General features: G+C 33.5%; 1 protein-coding gene across 2 annotated transcripts; it reads right to left on the bottom strand.

Moving 5' to 3' along the window:
• Positions 1-396: 396 nt before the first annotated feature.
• LOC129223661 (C-factor-like) lies at positions 397-19,374 on the bottom strand. Of its 2 annotated transcripts, XM_054858078.1 has the most exons (5): positions 19,162-19,374; positions 15,611-15,662; positions 14,383-14,570; positions 11,289-11,432; positions 397-693 (listed from the first exon to the last, which is right to left on the bottom strand). In XM_054858078.1, the coding sequence occupies exons 1-5, from the start codon at positions 19,282-19,284 to the stop codon at positions 469-471; spliced, it is 732 nt and encodes a 243-aa protein (XP_054714053.1). In that variant the 5' UTR covers positions 19,285-19,374; the 3' UTR covers positions 397-468. The 2 variants fall into 2 exon arrangements, with proteins under 2 accessions (XP_054714053.1, XP_054714054.1); XM_054858079.1 differs by lacking the exon at positions 11,289-11,432.
• Between the last annotated feature and the right edge of the window lie 361 nt (positions 19,375-19,735).

Genomic DNA, 19,735 nt, shown 5'->3' with positions numbered 1-19,735 from the left:
TTTTCAACAAGTAGTAAATAAATGAAAACAATTTTGAACAAAACGTAAAATAATAATAATAAATAATAATTTTGAAGGAGGGAAAAAAATTCCAAGATTGTTTTTTTTTTATCTAAGGGGAAAAGTTTTAGTTCTTCTGCATTGTTACTTTAAACAGTTTTAATTAATTTGAAAATATCATTATATAAACTTAATTTTAACGAAGCGAGTAACCTGGGATTTTCTAAAAAACAACCTGGAAAAGTCAGGGAATTTTTTTTAACCCTAAGTGTATGAACCCTGTAATTATGCTTATGAACATTTCAATAGTTTTAACAAAAACCCAGTAAAAAGTCTATTCTTTGTTTTTTTAAACAATTAAATTGAAAAAAAATAGACAACTTAAAATAATCATGATCTACTTTATTATAAAATGAATAATGAAAATATTTGGTTACATTTACATAAATGGCATCAACACTGCACATCTTACCATGGAATTCTTTTCCCTCTATTGTTGAAAAGACAACCTCTTTGACTTTCTTCTGCTTTTGCTAGAACAGTCAACATTCCATTAACACTTTGTTCTGGTGTCAGAGGAGCTGCTTTACCTCCCATGTCTGTTTTCACCCAACCAGGATGTAAGGCCATCACAAATATGTCTGATGGTTTCAGTTCCATTGCTAAAGTTTTAGTCACCATGTTAACTGCAGCCTGGAAGATCAAATTACAAAATTTAGATTGATTTAGATAACAATTTTATAGCTTTCTATAAGTTGTCTACAAAAATTCCCAGAAGTTACATGAAAATTCGTAAAGATATCATCGATCACATGAGTAAATTTCCATTGCAGAACAACTCTGGTAGCAAGACATTGTTTCTACCGTAATTTGTTAAGTTTCCTAAAATTTGCATTACATTGGATTGAAAAACTTGTACAGTGTACCCACAGATTATACGGAATTGGCAAAAAACGAGTTTACCTGAATGAGGGGGCAAAGTAAAAATTTGACGCATGTGTTCTGTTTATTTGAATGTGACTCTGTTTAATTTAGAGGCTAGCATACATCTGAGTCATTCCATGTCAACTGACCTAGTTTTTCAAATCGTCCCCACTCGACCACCTCCGACTTGGAAGAAATTTTATAGAGGCGTAGAGATGCCTTTGAAACTAGCCTATGCAAATTTTTAGCTTCCTAGATCCAAATCCTGAGGATCTAGAATCTTTGAAAAATGTGATCCAAGATGGCGGATTAGCTTTTTGTGCCAAATTGCCAAGTTTGCAGCAAATTTTATTACACTGGAAGCTTGAAATTTTAGGCACTTAAAGTACGTTTGACCATTAGGATATTCAAGTATTTTTGTGGATTTGAGCTTGTTAGATTTTGTGTAGCATCCGTGTGAACTTGTGAAAAAGCGTGATGGGAAACAATTTTCCTGGATTTTAGGTTGTCATAAAATCTGAACAAAAATAATTCAAAAGCTCGTACTATGTGATTCCATTATAAAAATGTTTGTTTTTAATGGGTTACAGTTACAGAGCTTAAATATCTATTTTCTAAAAGATAGTGTGATTCAAAGTGGCTATCAAAACCGTTCAAGTGAAAAATACCCTATTTTCAAAGCGCTATAGCTCAAGTTTGTCACCTCGCATCTTCTTTTCTTTTATACCATTAGAAAGAACATACTTTCTCCTTTCAAAATAAGTTTTTTCTTCGATGGTGTTCGTTCGAATAAGGATAAAAAAACGAGCTTGAAATTATATCTGCAGTAACGAATTGCCATATTCAATCTCAGATAACGGGACGTTTTATAACACTGGAATCCTGAAATTTTAGGAGCTTAAAGTACATTTGGTTGTTAATACGTTCTAGTATTTTTGTGAATTTGAGTTCATTAACTTTTGTGTAGCACGTCTGCAAAGTCTTGAGAAAACACAGCAGAAAAACTTTTTTCTGGATTTTAGAATGTCATAAATTCTGAACAAAATGATTCAAATGCTCGAACTTTGTAATTCTATTGTCGATATGCATGGTTTCAATGGGCAGGGTCGTTGCTAGCTAAAATATCTGTGTGTGGGGGGGGGGGTTTGACAATTGGCGGCCCCCGTCGATCATTTAAAGAGGTCTATTGCCCCCCTTCCCCCAGGTATTGAAAAATTGATATTTTTACATATAAGTGGGTGTGCTTTTCATTGTTTTCCAATAAAATTTGCATTTAGACCTTTTGTCCCAAACTCCTGGAAAAATTTTAACTAATGGGCTGGGCGGCCCCAAACAGCTCTACTGTTTTCAAGTATATGCTAAAAAATGTCAACTGAAATGAAGAACTGTTTGTACAAATATCATATAAATGCAATAAGTTCAAAAATTAGTATATGTTAGTTAAAGTCTTACCCATTGGCGTTTTGCCCTAACTATATCCTAGAACCTAGACTAATCAACATCAACAATTGTGAGGCAGCATTTTTTTTTACAATCCACCACATGTATACATACTCTGTTACGATTGAATTTGAAGGGAGGGGAGTATCAGCAAAGGGTTTCAAAGTCAACCTTTAATGTGATAAAGAAAACTCAGTTTAAGGGGGTCCGGGGGCTTCTCCCCCAGCTAAAAATTGGAAAAATAGATGTAAAATCCTGCGTTTTCAGGCCTTATTCGGCATAATTTGAACTAGAAAAATATCAGTAAAAATACAGGCAAACCAAAACTTTTTGCAAGTTTCAAACTTTTTTGCAAATTAAGAAAATGTAAAATAGATTTTTTGTTTCTGGTTCTGCAAATCGTCGACATTGATTGCCAGAGGGACGAGAGTGGAAAACGCATCATCACTTGCTCACATCAGCATTTGATAGAGTTAATTTTTAATCACCCCCCAAACCAAACGACAAACAAAATAACTAGTAAAAAATAAATAAAGCTCTTAAAAGAAATGGTGTGGAGATTCGGAAAACGGTAACGAGAGAGTAAATCCTTGATGTTCAAACAGTTAAAAGTTTATACACTAGATAAGAAATAAAATTGAAGCACTTTTCAAGTACACTCAAAGACTTATTTAAAGAACCTTCCAGTCTCTAACATTTTAATACTTGATTGTATCATTTTACCAAGTTGTTCTAAACTTGTAAGAAACTTCTGTTTTAAATTTTTGTTTTTTCAAAAACTATAGATTTCTCATTTCAAGAGTTTTACTGTAAGTCAGCGCGGAGTCCCCTAGCCGCGGGGGCTCCGTGCGGCTGCCCAAACTGCATGGCCCTGGAGTTGCCACTATCCATTAATTACCAGCTGAATACATAATATTTCAATACAGAGCAAACTTCTGTGAGAATAGTCTCTAGTTAACAGCCAAAATGTCTGCCAGGAACAGTCACTTATGTCACAAGTGATCGAACTCTAATGGACAGAGCAGCTGTTTTTCACCGAGACGAACTGAGCTCGAACTTGGGCATGGGTCATGGCTATAGTTTACTACTTCTCTTGTAATATATGACAATTCTAAGGATTTGTGCTGAAAGGTAGGTTACAGACCCCGAAGTGGATTTTTGAGGGGGAAAAGTAGGAAATAAGGAATCAAAAATTAAAAAAGTAGGAAAAAAATCACTTAAAAAAGTAGGAAAAATAGGAAGAGATAGGACTACACACACGTCAAGACAACTGACAATCATTAGTATGAAAAATAAACTGATGGAAACAAAGATATTAATTACAAATATATGAAAATAAAATCTAAACAAAGAAACACCTTTCACCAATACAGTAATAAAATCTTTAAGTATGAAAGAATAAAATGGAATATAGCGATCGCAAAAAAAAAAAAAAAAGAAAATAATAATAATAATAATAAAACTCTTATTTCAAGGTGCAATTAAACTATTTTTGTTAAAGATTTGTTTTGTCAAAAACGAAAACATTCCTTCGAGATCATCAATTTATCATTTAAAAATACTAACACTTTCAGCTCCTGTTATCATAAACTATGATACAAAAGCAAAGCAAATATTAAATTAGTTTTAGTTAAAAATATTCAGCAGCTGACATGCATTCTTGCATAAACAGAGGCAGATGTTTGAATTTAAAAAATGGAAAACGACTGAAAATGCAGAACTAAAATAAATGTGTTCTTAAATATGGGACATAAAATTTATAATAAACTAATTAAACTAAATAAATAACGAAATAAGTCAACTAAAGGGTTTGTACTATGTTATGTACTTTTAGCATTCAACATACATTTTTGTTTCAGGCACGTCATTTATGGGAGTCAATTTCTCCCCTCCCTGGTTTTGGAAAATTAATGCTTAGCTATACAAGTTTGTGCCGTTTTTGTTGTTTTAAGATAAAATTTGCATTCAGCATACATCCTTTGCTAGCCACCTCCGGGGGCGGGAGGTCAAAGTGACGGTCAGCTCTAATTTTAATCAAGCAATAAAAACGAATATTGTTTTAATGGGTGAAATACACCGCCAGCTCAGTCATTTCTAGCCAAGGACTGCAGTTTCGTGCTTATTAGCACTCATCAGCCCCGCATAGGAAAGTGACTGAGCTGGAGATGGAAAACCTCTTAAGGAAGCCAAGAGTGCGAAACAAACTGGTAGCTAATATAGAATTAGCAGACCAGACGAGTGACCGAAAGCAATGGTTTGGTTCAACTCGAAGATTGAACGCGAGGCAAGGTATATTCAGTAAATTACCACCCATTAGCCAGGGCTAAAGCAGAAATACGTGAAATACACCGCCAGCTCAGTCATTTCCAGCCAAAGACTGCAGTTTTGTGCTTATTAGCACTCATCAGCCCGGCATAGGAAAGTGACTGAGCTGGAGATGGAAAACCTCTTAAGGAAGCCAAGAGTGCGAAACAAACTGGTAGCTAATAGCAAGGTATATTCAGCCTGAATATACCTTGCCTCGCGTTCAATCTTCGAGTTGAACCGAACCATTGCTTTCGGTCACTCGTCTGGTCTGCTAATTCTATATTAGCTACCAGTTTGTTTCGCACTCTTGGCTTCCTTAAAAGGTTTTCCATCTCCAGCTCAGTCACTTTCCTATGCCAGGCTGATGAGTGCTAATAAGCACGAAACTGCAGTCCTCGGCTGGAAATGACTGAGCTGGCGGTGTATTTCTTATATTTCTGCTTTAGCCCTGGCTAATGGGCAGTAATTTACTGAATATTGTTTTAATGGTTTGATGATTTTTACCTCCTTTTTGTTCCAAAATTTTTGTCACGAAAACAAAAGGAAACATCCATGCATAGTAAACAAAACATTTTTATCAAAGACAAAGATCAGTTACTAATGTTTCTCTGTGCATAAAAGGGAAGGCATGTAGTTTATCTCAATCCTCAAACAAAAATATTCATTCGGAAATTGTTCACAAAATTGAGAGTGAGGGGGGAGCACATGGCATCAAATGCCTGCATATATCTATTTCTCCCCCCCCCCCTCCCTTTGATCAGGCGCACTAAGTACAATAACTTACAGTAGATTAGCCGCATCGGTGTAATTGCTGCGCCCCGAAAAGAGTAAGAGTCCGTCAAAAAAAAAAATTTAAATGCTCTGAAATGTTGCATTGCCATAAACACAGCACATAAAAATGATGAGCAACTCCTCGATATTGATGATATATCAGATTAGAAAATACCCATTAAAAAGAAAAAAAATACATATTAGTTTGTGGCTCAATCCCCCAACTTCTAAAAATGTGAAGAAATAAAAACAAAATATCGCAATTAAATTGATTTACGATTTTTTTCCAAAAATCGGGAACGTTTTGCCCATTCAGGTTTTGCTATTTTTTTTTTTGCAAATACATTCTTTGCCAGAAAAGAAAAGGAAATTTTATAATCATGTTTACGATTTAGAATGAACAATAATCATATTTATGTGCGAAAAAAGTTAGTTTCCGCGATTATTTTTGAAGTGGTCCGTTTTTGCTAATTTCTGTTATCTGCTTTTATGTTGTACTAACATCAATAAAATACGTACAATGTACAAGTTTTTCATTTTTTGTTCCTTATGTTCCTTTTAAGGTTTTACCTTGCCTTTCTGTTTAAATAGAGCTCCATTTCACTTGTAATTATACAAAAAATTGGCGAATAGGAAATTTGGGTTTTCCCGAATTTTTTGAACAGTCGGCCGTTTACTTAAATTAAAACTTCTAATTGATGGGTAAATAATATATAATTGCATCAGAATGGGCCAGTATTTTTTTTTTTTAGTTTCGTTAATACAGTAGGACTGAAGACGAGGTGATAAAAAGAAAAGTCGATCATAAACGCTGCAACGGCAAAAAAGTCACGAAAATTTAACTTTTAAACACGCAAACGCCGCCGCGCGGCGTTCCTTCCAGAAATTAATGTAGTCAGTCAATGAAAAGCTCAGGATCTGCTTGCTTCTTTTGCTTTTCAAAATTGAAACATGTAGAAAATTATCGGTGCAGCATTGTAAAAATAATAATCAATACACAATTAGAAGTGCTATACTAAAGAAAGAAAAAGTAGGGAAAAAAAGAAAAAAGTAGGAAAATGAGAAAGCTCTAAAAAGTAGGAAAAATAGGAACTTTTCGGGGTCTATAGGTACAGTAGGGAGTTGTTGGAAAAAAAGTACTATCTCGTAAAATTTTCTCTACAAATGATTTTTTTCCTTTTTTAATTGAAAATTTAGATCGCAAAAGTGTTAAATTTTCCACCAGAAAAGAAAAAAAAATGAATTAAGCGCTTTATTATGCCCCCTCCCCCCAGATATACTTTTGCACGAGGATTTTTTAGTTTTTAAAGTGTACAGAAACTGCGCTAGGAAATATCTGGAGAGGTGACGCGGGCTTGCCTGCAAGAGGGACACAGGTTGAAAAGTCAGAGCTTCCAGCCTTAAATACAGAACCACCAAGAGCCAACACCCCCTTGCCAAACCCAAGGCATTCTAGTCAGACCCTCCCCCAACACTCTTAGGATTTATACAACTGTGACCCCCCCCCCCCCAAGGGCCGGCTCCTCCGTTTTCGACCAGGCTGGCATGGCTTCTCGTCGGCTCTGCTTAAATATCTATATTTTTTTTAACGCATTTAAAGCAATGACTCTTACAAACCGCTAAGTAAAATACTAATAAATAAATAGTTAAAAAATCTAACAAACACGCTCTTGTACATGAATGAACTAAAAAGTAAAAAAATAATCTTTTAATATAAAATAATCTTTTAATATTAAGTACATTCAATAGGGAGAGGATGTCCCAGAGCGCCACTGCTAAGTATAAATTAGCTTAAAACGATGGGAATAAAATAATTGATCAAACAATTAACTTTAATGTAAAAAAGCACGGGATGCTCTCTATTTACATATTTGCAAGGATTCTGAAAAAATGATAACGTCTAAGCTTACAATGAGAAATCTAAGACATATGATATCAAGCACCTCAAACGATTTATATGATACGATACATTAAGAGTTTGGGTTTTAAAGGGTTTTTAAATAGATTATTAATAGTTTTGCTACATATATTTTCATCAAGTTATTTTTTCTTCGTAAGGGAGCTGGATTTTAATATTGTTTGAAATAAATTGAGCTCGTTACTTAAATTTTTTTTTAGGGGAGGGGGAACGGAATTTTCATTTTTTCTAATCGTAGCAATTATTTTAATCTGATTCTTCCTAAGAGACATAAATCTTCGCGATCCAAATAAAATTGCGCAAGAATCTTTGGAGGTCAGCGAGCAGGTGGCGGAGCCCCTAGTAATTTAAAATTGTATTGAATCTCTTCAATGGAATAAATTTTCACTTGCAAGACAGGGGTGCCCATCTCCCCCAAGAGCAAGATCAAATCCTCCCCTCTCCCAGTGTCACAAAGGACCTCCCAACTTCAGTGCTCCCAAAAAAGAGAAACATACCCCTTATAACACCCCCTAAAAACTTCAATGGAGCAGTGTGCGCCACGATAACCCTTAGGTGGGCACCACTGTGTAAAACAAATCTTACCTATAAAGGTATTACAATGACCTCATACACAAGATTATCATTTAATGGTTGCAAAAATTAGTTAAGGCAATTATAGATTATTATAGTTGTAGAAGTTTTTTCTTTTTTTTCTAACTGAAATAATAAAAGAAAAAGTAAGTAAAAAGTACAGTTACATGCGAAGGCTGGGAGGAGCCGAGGGAGTATAAGAGTGCTTTTATGAGGAGCAAATATAAATAATAAAAGTTCAAAACAAGAAATGGAAAAAGCGGAACGCCGCGCCACTTTCAACTGTGTATTACGGACTACATCAGAGTTCGTTCAAAAAACTTATTACTACTTACTTAATGTTGCTGAATAAAGCAGCTTTTCTATGCAGTTCGTCAAGAAGTCTTTGGCTTTGAGCATGAGTTCTAATTGATAATAGGAAAAAATTCTGTCAACACTAAACTGACAGCGGATGAGTAAGAAAATAGAATCAAACGTTTTCTCGCAAACGTATCAGCAACTCCCTCTCTCTCTTTCTGCATTGCTACCTTCGGGCTCCCAAGGTCACACACAGAACAAAAACCCCTCATGTACCAGACAGAATTCTACTACTACACGTGATGAGAACAAAGTGCCCGTACCACACAGGGACACAGGGCTACAAACACTGTTGTGCCGTCCGATGTACTATCAAATGACAACCGGACGTGAGGAGGAACTACAGATCCACCAGCTATAAAGCAATTATTCCCTTCGACTTTCGACACAAAATAGCGTCTTTTTTCAGCGAAACAGTCTACACAACGGCAGTTGTATCCAGTTGTATCGCTTGTTTCTATTTTCCAAAAAAAAAAAAAAATTGGCTAACTCTCATAGTGCAGTGGCGTAGCCAAGGAATATAATAGGGAGTCCCCCCCCCCCCGCATATAGCAACAAAAAGATTTGTATGAACACACAACAAGTGCCTAAATTGCATTATCCGACCTTTAATTTCGAAAGATTTTATATGACCCCCCCCTCCCTTTTCTCCCAAGGAAAGTTTCTTGCTGCACCACTGTGGCAGTGTGCACAATGTTTACTTACATGTAAGAGCACTGCATTTACTCTTTGTTGCTCTAAGGCCAGGGGGTGGGGGGCTCTTCCACGAGGGCTTTTTATTTCAATATTGTAAACATTTCTTTTCTTCTTTCTTTTAAATTTACTACATGAAACAAATGTGGCCGTGACCCTCGTTTATTTCAAATCTTCTGTTTTTTTTTTTTTATTTAATACAAAATATGTCCCTACTTCGGTGCAGTTTGAATCAGATTAATGTAATACTTCTGCATACAGAATTGATTCATGTGTCATGTCTTCTCCACTTTTTTTCACCAACATTTTCAGATTTTACTGAAAATCTGAAAATGTTGCACGTATTTATGCATTCTTCTTTTTTCAAACACGGGATGACCGATTTGTAATATCCCGTTCACGCAGCCCCACTTAGCGATTAATATTCGTATTTTCTGCATCGAATGCCGCCCGAAAAGAATCTCAGCTGTCTTTCGTGGCCCCATTGATAGTTTTTTGAAAGCTGAAAAGTACCTGATGTTTTAGATTTCAGGTTTGCTGATATCGCTAGCTATGTTTTAGTTATTTTATTTTTCTTGTACAGATATTTGAAACTGCATATAGAATTGATTCATGCCTTCTCCACTTAACAGATTTTACTGAAAATGTTGGCACAACTTTTAAAGTTCTTGCACGTGTTTATACAGTACTTTTTTTTCTAACAAGCGGGCGACCGATATGTAATCGTTCACGCGGCCCCACTTGGCGATTAATATCTGTATTTTCCGCAACGATTCTTATCTGTTTTTCGAGACCCTATTTATTGTTTTTTTTTGGCTATTAAGGCCGCAATAGCTGTTAGTTTTCAGGTTTACTGATATTGCTCGTAATGTCTGCTCCGCATTTTTTTCCTTTTTGCGGTTTTATTCCTTGCATTATAAATTAAAAATAACATAAAATCGGTGGCCCCTTTCTCCAAAAAAGTGGAGGGGTGTCACACACCCCCTTGCCGATGGCCCTGTCAATGGGTTATAGTTGCAGAGCGTAAATATTGATTTTCTAAAAGATATTGGCATCCAAAGTGGCTATCAAAATAGTTCACATGAAGAATAGCATCATGGGCGGATTTACGGCGGTACCAGGGGGTGCACCGCATCCCCAAAAATTTTTGGTTGGGTTTTGAAAAAAAAATAATTTAGTATATTTCATCTAGAAGCGCAGTTGGGGGGAAAAATGTAATATCTGCTATACTAGTAAATTTACTTGAATCCAGTGTATCACCACATTTCGCTAGTGCAAGAAAAACATAACTGTGCTTTCATATTAAGAATTAAAGTAATTTTATCCATTTGAAAAAAAAAACAACCTAATAAATAATTTTATGCAAATAAAGAAATTTCTCAAACAATTTATTACTACTATTGCAATTTTTTTGTGGCGAGTGAATGCCCTTCCAAACCAGAAGCTGAATTCACCCATTGCTTCTAACATCGACTTTCGTTGAAGACATTCTGCAGTTTGAAATATTAAGAATTGTCAATCCCCTAATATTACTAAATATGGTTTACATCACGTTTTTTAGACTTAAAATTGCACCCCACCCTAAAATTAATTTCTGATTTCACCACTGCCTTGTTATTCCAGGAAAACACACTCCTCTCCAGATCCCCGTTATTGTTGCACCCCCAAAACTTTCGGCCTAATTCCGCCTATGAATAGCATGCTTTTAATGCCCTGTAGCTCAAGTTTGTCACCTTGCATCTTCTTTTCGTTAATACCGTGAGAAAGAACATATTTTTTCCTATAAAAATAAATTTTCTTTCTGATGGTGTTCTTTCAGACAAGCGGGAAAAAATGAGCCTGAAATACTATTTGTGGATAGCGAGAAAATATCATTTTACAATAAATAAAGAATGGTGAATGCCGTGACAACCGACTTATAGGAATTTTGCAACTGTTATAAGTCGGAAATAGTTTTTAATTATTCATTTAAAAAGTTCTTTTGCAAATTAAATATGTTAGAATCAGAAAAGAATTTTGTTCAGGAAGCAGAATGATACATCAAACAGAACAAGATAATTTTCTTTTTTATCATATTTCATTTGCAAAGTATCTTTATACTCTCTTTATCAAAATCACTAATAGAATTATCATGCAATAAAGTCATGAATTATAGGAGTATTTGGCAAGTTAGGTCTTTTTTCCCCCATTCTCTTTTAAAAACATTGCATGTAGCAAACCCTTGGTTATAGCAATCTCCTAAGTCAGTTTATTAAGAGTTCGCTAAAGAAGGTACACGTTAATTTTTGTATAGAATAAAAATTACTTTGCTTATTCTGTATGACAAGTAATCGCCTGTGGTATTTTCTTCAATGGATCCTAAATGAGCAGAAATGTTTAGAATGGCTGATTTTCCTACTTTAAGAGGAAATGCGTTATTATCTGCTGCCTTCAGAAGAGGGTACAAAGCCTTAAAAATAAAAAAGAGAGCATTTTATTTATCATTTAAACAAAAAATATATAACATACAATTTCATAATTAGTTTTTTAATGCTTATAATCTTTCCTTTGCCAGGTTTTAAGCCATTTGGACAAAATTTGGTTATTGCTATCTTTGTCTATCGTCATTATATCTACACAGACTTTCCAACTGTTATGAAAAATTGGCTCTACTAACAAAAGCCTCAGACTATGATGTTATGAAATTCTGCACAAAATTTATAAATGTCCACCATTTTCAAAAAATAATAATAATAAATAAAAATTATACTTTTTAAATATCCTATCATGACCAGTTTAGTTTATATTTGCCATTTTGCTGAGTTTCATCCTTTCTACCTTGTACTACTTGATGCTAAAAAATAATTTTTAAAAGTAACTGGCATGTGGTTGCTGTTTTGTGTTTCTTTCTGGCATTTATTATAGCTGAATTGACATACCAGGGTTGCAACTGAGTTCTGTTCAACTTGGGTTCTTTTAGAAAAAACCCATTTGGTCCTAAACACTCAGGTGATCTTTCAAATGAATTAAATAAAAAGTTTTTCGTTATTATTTTTGAAATTTCCTGCAAGATTGCAAGACAACTAAAGAAACATATACGGAAAACGAAAATTTAAAAAAAAAAAAGAAGAAAAGGAACAGTTGTAGCAGTAGTCTATGAATCCACATGAGTGTTTCGTTAAGGCTTGGGCAAAGGAGTTACTATTTATATTTATCTATAGTTGGAACAAACCAGTGGCGGCTCGTCACTATGGGCCGGGTGGGCCGGGCCCACCCAACAAAATAGTACATAATTAGATTATTTAAAAATGTCTTTTGTGTTTCAGTTTTAAATAAAATCAGGGCATGAAACTGATTTTAAATTTCTAGCACTCTGCTAATCGCTAATATAAGAAAAAAAGCTCCTTTTCTATAAAATAGCGATAGCGCTTTAAGAATGATTCTTTAGGCCATTTTCAATGATCCACAACTTAACCATCTGCGAGAATTAAATCAGAGTAACAAAAGCGGCAAGCGACATCACCCCGAACGATGCGAATGGGCCAGTTTCCTTCCTGCCCCCTCGAAAAATATCTTCATCCAATAGCAATAGTAGAAGCAATGGGAGGAATGTGTCTCGTCTCGCATTGCTTATACAAAGTTTCAGTGAGGCAATGGGCAGAATTTTCGGAGCCCACCCACAGGGAAAGGAAAAGTTCTCTCATTGCTTTCTTTTTCTCTCTCTCTCTCTTTTGATTTAATCCATGTTTTTCCTTTTCTTTAACCTTAAACAGCTGTTACTATGAGGCACTGGGGTTTACAATATTTTGGTTTCCCACTCATTTCATTGCATGGGATGTCCATTTTAATTTGTTTATTTTTCTTTATACAACTTAGAGTGCATTCTCGACATTTCTGAATGGACATTTTATTTTCGAAAAAGCGTTTGCCATTTTTTAAGTTTCAGTTTGAATTTAGGTTCAGTTGGTTTTCAGTGTTGTGCTAATATAATAAGACTTTAAATTTTTGAATTAAAAGCTGCACCTAAAATAATCTTCATTGGTAAGATTTTTTCAATTTTCTTATAAGCTATGATATTTGGTTAAAGTAATAAGTCTTAATCGGGTTGGCCTTATTATCATGCCTTTTCTATGCTAGCGTATTCTAACGCTTAGCAAATCTAAACTATTACACAATGAAAATTAAAAGTAATTTAAATTTCTTATAAAAAGAATATATCGGTAATTAAGTACACTGTTTCTAGAAAAATTAGTTACCAGTTTTGTAATTTGATATATATGAGGCAGTGAGAAGCAAAGGGATGTAAGTGACAAAATTAAAAATTTGGAAATAACCTGTATAAATGGTAGGTGAACCTCTCCTCTGTCTTAGGGCAAGAGATAGCAATAGTAGCCTTGGTAGGTGCTGCTCTACAGCATGATTTAGAAAAAAAAATCTATGAAAGCCTACGTAGGAAGTTATCTTTAAACGCGTTTTACTCAAAACTTGAACTTGTCCATCCTTTTGCTTCTCACTACCTAATATAATAACGAAGCATGTTAAAGTGAAAGTTAATGCTGCTGCATGATCCCAGTCACAATCTAATTTTTGCTATTCTGTATGGGAAAAAAGGAGGGGGGGGGGTCTTATATGTCTTCATTGCCTTATTATTTGGCTCCCTTAATTCTCTTCATTTTATCTGTTTTCCTTTTTCTTGTGAAAACTTTATATAATTGTCAGAGGCAACCCGATCTTTTGGGATGGGAGGAGAGTGGTTGAGTTCTCAATTCACAAAATGAAACTCCGAACTTTACCAAATAATATCAATAAAGCATGCACACATACTAAAACATAATTAGAAGATACATTAGGCCTGAAAAGCTATATGAACTCAAAATTTGCCAAATAAAGAAACTTTTGGGAGGCCACAATGACCTCCGTCAGGGCGCCCCTGATAACAGCTGGCCCACCCACCAAATTAAGCCACGAGCCGCCACTGGAACAAACCTATCCTGGCTGTGCCCTAATGCTGTGATTAGAATCTGCGGTAGCCTTCACAATGCTGCCAAGTTAGGTTTGCACAAACTATAGATTTTAGAGTTATTACTATACATTTTACAATTGAATCATTTATTTCAAAAACCAGTCAAATGCCAAAATTACTAAGTTTAGGAAAACATTTATATTACCATATCAAAATTTTCAATGAGGATTAGAAAACTGTTTATTGAAAGAAATATACCTAAACATGTATCCCTTTCAATTTAAAATATTGTAATCCTTACAGAAAATTTTTAACACGAAGGTAAAAAGGCTTTTTCAGAATTTTAGAGTTTGTCCCTTGACTGGTTTCTGAAATAAACGGTTCAATTTTTGTACTTAAAAAAAAGTTTTAAAAACTGAATGTCTGACAGAGGAAAAACCAAGTTTTTAACACTTACCTTTGCAAATAAAACAGGAGCAACAGAATTCAAGTGGAAACTGTCTAAAATATTTTCTTTGGTAACAGAAGTTAATTTATCTTTAAGCATCATTCCTGCATTATTTATAAGAAGATTCACTCCTCCACTTTGTATATTTGCGTGAATCTTCGAGACTACTTCTTGATATTGATCAAATTCAATCATATCTAGAAAAATAACTAATATTTAGATTTTTACACATAGAATGTATTTTGAAATAAGAAATACATCAGATACCACCAGAAAAAGCCTGAGGAAAGAAGTTTCAAAATAATGCATCCAGATTGAACTGCTGTTACATAAAAGGGAGTATTAGCCACTAGTTTCTGAAATGCAACTGAGACAGATCTGGTTATTCTAAAGGCACTTTAAACTTTTCTTTTTTTAAATACTTCATTATATTATATCCTTAAAATCTCTGAATCCTTTTAAAATAAACTAATTTTTACAAATGAGTTCATTTTTAACTAATTTTTACAAATATACAACACTATGTGGGAAACTCTGCAGATTTCTTTTCTGAGGGTTGAAATGACTCCCGCCTTATTTCTAGGTACACTATGTCTGCCATAATTCTAGTGTTAAATCACCACACGGTGATGCATTTTAGCTCTAGAACTGCAATTAGTTATGATGCTGAAAAGCAATGAGGTCTTAATTAGTATCTGTAGCCAGATTTAGTTAACTGCAAATATTGCACTGGGCCTTGGTCAACTACTTCAAGTGGCCTAAAAATCACTACCAGTAAACGCTCATTATTGTAGCAATTGGGGGGGGGGGACGGCCCCACCTCCCCTGCAAAACTTTGAAATGATGGACCAGCCAGTAAAATTACCAATACATTTCCTTTAAAAAAAAAAATCTAAAAAGCATTGTTATATGTCTTTATGAAAACAGATTACTTCCAATTTTAATTAATAGGTACTTAAAAAAAGTTTTGCAAAATTTTCTAATAAACCCAAAAGTTGAATTTGATTAATAAACTGACGTTCAGGCTCATGGGTAAAGTTTATTATAGTCAGGTGCAGATTGTTACAAATCTTGACAAATATCCATTACCCCCCCCCCCCAAAAAAAAGGTCACATGTTTACTAGCTAAGCTGAATATAATTATCAGCTGAATTTTTATGCAACGTACATTACATGAGTATTTTTTCCTTGATGAATAAATGTTACTGAATGAGACTACACGAAAGGAAATACTTACCAGCTCTGACTATTTTTACATTAGGACATGTATGAGCAACATCTTGCAGCTTCTGGAAAAATTGAAAGAAAAAATATACTAAATGGAATACAATTAAGCTTGCTTATAAAGAGCCCTGATTTAATGCGAATCTTAATTTAGACAAGTAAATCCGACAGATTTTGTTGGTACAACGTTTGGTCTATGGGAACATAACTCCCTTAACTAGCAAACCCTGCTTAAAGCGAGAAATATTTTTATGATTCATAAAGTTTCTGTCAACTTATCCTTTCTTGGATTTTTTTTTTTTTAATTTTTAAAGTCAAACAGTTAGTGATGAGTTAAAAATTCTGAGAAGATTTGATCATGGTCTTTTTTTAAAACTTGTGGCATAAAAAACCTTTTAAAATTCCATATTTGTTGACCCCAATGTTATCACACCAAGATTCTGAGCATGTTGCAGCTCTAATTCAAGCTAATGTGATGAAAAAAAAATGAAAACGACAACAACAAATGTGACAAGTTTGAAGCTGGACAGCCCTTAATATATTTCATGGCTTTTGATGTGTGGAAAAACTATGATTTTTTTTCGAATCCGAGGATGTAAATCAGTTTTTTTTTTTTTTTGCACCACAGATTTTTCCCGAAAACAATAGCACAAGAAAGAGACAATAAGACGGTTTGAAATAAATTAACCAATTTCTTCAGTACCAAAGAGAAATTTGAAAAAAAAAAGCAAGTATAAATGAATTTTTTGCAAACTCATTTTTTTACAAGCACTCAGTTCAGTAAGTAAATATTGTGGTCCCTTCACCCGTTATAAGCCAGTTGGACTGCAGTAGAAAACATTGCAGAATTAAAAAATATAACACATACATTCTGAACCAAAGTAGAGTCAGAAGGCACATGATGCAATCGTTAAAATTTATTTAATGGAATATGATGATGTGCTAAATTTTTACACAGAAGAAAATACCAGTTTTTAAACCATTTAAAGTGCCATTTAATTTTGAAATTCGAGAAAATATGAGTACTTAGATATTAATGCTGGTATTCAGAACAGCAAGGTTCGAAAATATCATGATATTTTGGAAAATATCCGACATTTTGATACATATTGGATATTTTTATATACATCCGATATTTTCAATCAGCAGAAACTAAAGACTACAAAATAGTAAATGCATCTTCAAATCACTCTTTATTTTCTTAAATTTTTCTACAATATGTAGACTTAAAATTAAGGTTTCTCTCATTATTTATATCTAATATTTCATTTTACATTTTTGTCAATTTTGATAAAGTTAATTTAGCATTAGCTGTTTTACTCATTTTTCCTCTGTTAGCTACTTTTACACAGTAATATGATTCAGAAATAAAAAATATGAATTTGTCGGTGCAGTTATAAGACAGTTTCTTTTTTTCTGAGCAATGTTTAATATTAATTTAATTAGGCACTTTTAATATGATTTAAAATTGTTACATTACTAATAATAATAATGAATATAAAATAAAAAAATAACACCAAATTACTTTGCTGTATTAATGATGCATTAATACATCATAAAAATATAGTGCATAACTTTTTGGCTATTTTTAATAATAAATGAACAATATTACTATGATTAATACAATTTTATATTGAAAATACCATAATTGAAAAAATAAATATCAAAATATCATGATATTTTAAAAATAAATCAGGATATATATCATGATATATATATTGACTGATATATATTGGTGAACTCTACAGAACAGTTTGCTGAAAACATTTTTTTTCATGGGTTGTATTAGTTTTAAAAGAACGATGACAGTTGATCTCTACTAAGGATCCATAAGTTGACTGGAACCAGCCTCCTTCAGTAGACTGTAAACTTTTCTTGATCATTTATCATACATTAGGTACACAATACATTGTACATTTACAACATGCATAATGTAGTGTACGGTTTTACGTATAATGAATTTAAGCAGTAGACTAGACAGAAACATTTTTTGGAGAGGGATATGATTGGTTATAATTTTTTTCTTAAGTAAAAAAAAAACTATTTTGGAAGGCAGTTTGTATTTTTGAATCCCTAGCAAAAGAAAAATTCTAGATATGCAGCTTTCTTTCATGAGGTTTTGATAAAAGTTAAAAAAATAAGCAATTAGAATGAGGTCAAAAAGCTAACATTTTCTTCAGCATTGATATTGTTCAACATTTTACTGTATGAAATTTTAATGTTTTAGCAAGCTCATGCATATCTTTCAGGATGAAAATTATCGTTCAATGAAAATTGTTCATAAATGTTAAGATTTTTACTCTTTCCTCTATCGAAATAACTTAAGCATTAGAAGGATATAATATGTACTAAACAAAATCGCTGGTATCAATGACTTAAAAGCTTAAAAGTAAGACTCAGAAAGCCTTTTCACTGTTCAACAATGCCTCCTTCTTTTCAGTTTCTGAGTGGATAGAAAACTTGCTACTTGTACATAATAGCTTTTTTTTTCTGAGCTATATGTCTCATAAGAGTATGAGACAAAAACAATTTTTTTATTATTTAGCAGTCATAGAATCAATCATCCAAGTTGTTGATAAATATTGCTGGCCATAGGGGATTGACTTCAAAAAGACTTTGTAGTTAGAGTTCTAGATATAGAGGTTTTTTTTTTTTTTTTTTTGAAATTTTATTCCATGATAAACATGTGGAAAATATTGAATTAATGCCATGAATGCAGGGAAATTGCAAAATTTTGATGTAGGCAGTTTTGAGATAAACAGGTTGGACTATAGTTCTCAAAATGATTTTCCCTTCAAAGTTGGATATAAGGTAAAACAAATAGATATGCTCATAGCAGCACTTTTACAGCTGAAAAAAAGATTATTTAAAGTGAAATTTATCAATTTGACTTGTGAATAGTGGCACTATCATGAACTTGAAGCCATAAAACCAGACCCGGATCTATAAATTTCGCATCTCCCAGCAACAAAATCTGTAGGGCCCCTCTCCAGAGGTCAGCAGCGCTAATTAATCTTAATGCTATCTCTTTGTTTTTTTGTTTTTTTTTTTAATTTCTTGGGCCGTAGGGCCCCTTACGGACGTGTGGGCTCCCCGCAACTTAACTCTCTTGTCTATCCTCATCATCGACTCACATTTCAACCATTTTGAAAAAGATTTACTCAGAAGAGAGTTAAAACAACGAAGTAAATCAACATCATATAAATAAATTAACTCCAAATAAGGTTTTAAAATTGACCTGATACAGGACATCTAATTTCCCTGATAACTGAAATTATTTATTTATCTCAGCACAGTAGTACTTACAGTGGCAGACTAATTTGAAAAAAATAACGGCACATACTATTTTCGCTATTGTATGACAGTGCTGTAGAGTAGAGGCGACTTTTGAAAAATGCTGCTTTTTAATCAAAAACCAGTTTAAGTATTAAATAGCGAAATTGCAAAATACAGAGCTATTATCATTTTGAACATTCATTTCTATCGAAATAAGATTTCCAATGTTTCACTCTTTATACTATTAATGTTTACATTTGTAGAAATAAAAAGGAAACAATTACAAACCTCGGCTTTATCTGGATTCCTGCATAATGCAAAAACAGTGGGCGTTTTTGAAAATTTGGACAACTGTTTCACAAATTCTAGCCCTAATCCTCTACTAGCTCCTGTAACTACGATATTTGCCATTGTTTTAAGTGGAAATATATATTAGCTTATTATGTAACTTGAGAAAATTATTCGAAATCCCAGAAGTCTATGCCACTAGCAGACAACTTTCGTATTGGTACATTGCCAAATTCTTTCTAAATATTAAGAGATAAATATCTCTTTTTTTTTATTCTTCGCATCTAAGTTGCTTTAATTTAAGAGGTCGTTAACAGGGCTACCTTATCACAAAAAGTTTTGAATTTTGTGTTAAACGATATGCTTTCAGTTTTAAATGTATATCATTCTAAAAATGTCCATAAATATTGGCAACTTTATTTAACTGTAACGTCCACTTCTGAATTAACGAACCAAAACAGTGTTACTATGACAACAGATAAGATTTTTGTCTAGTTCGAAACACATTAGAGTTCACTAGGAACTCGGAAATACGCAAATCTGATTGGCTAGTTCATGATCACGTGATGTCACA

This window comes from Uloborus diversus, chromosome 1 (genome assembly GCF_026930045.1).
Source record: "Uloborus diversus isolate 005 chromosome 1, Udiv.v.3.1, whole genome shotgun sequence".
In the NCBI taxonomy this organism is placed as follows: domain Eukaryota; kingdom Metazoa; phylum Arthropoda; class Arachnida; order Araneae; family Uloboridae; genus Uloborus; species Uloborus diversus.
Note: the sequence above shows the minus strand (reverse complement) of the source record. Positions and strands in the feature narration are given on the sequence as shown.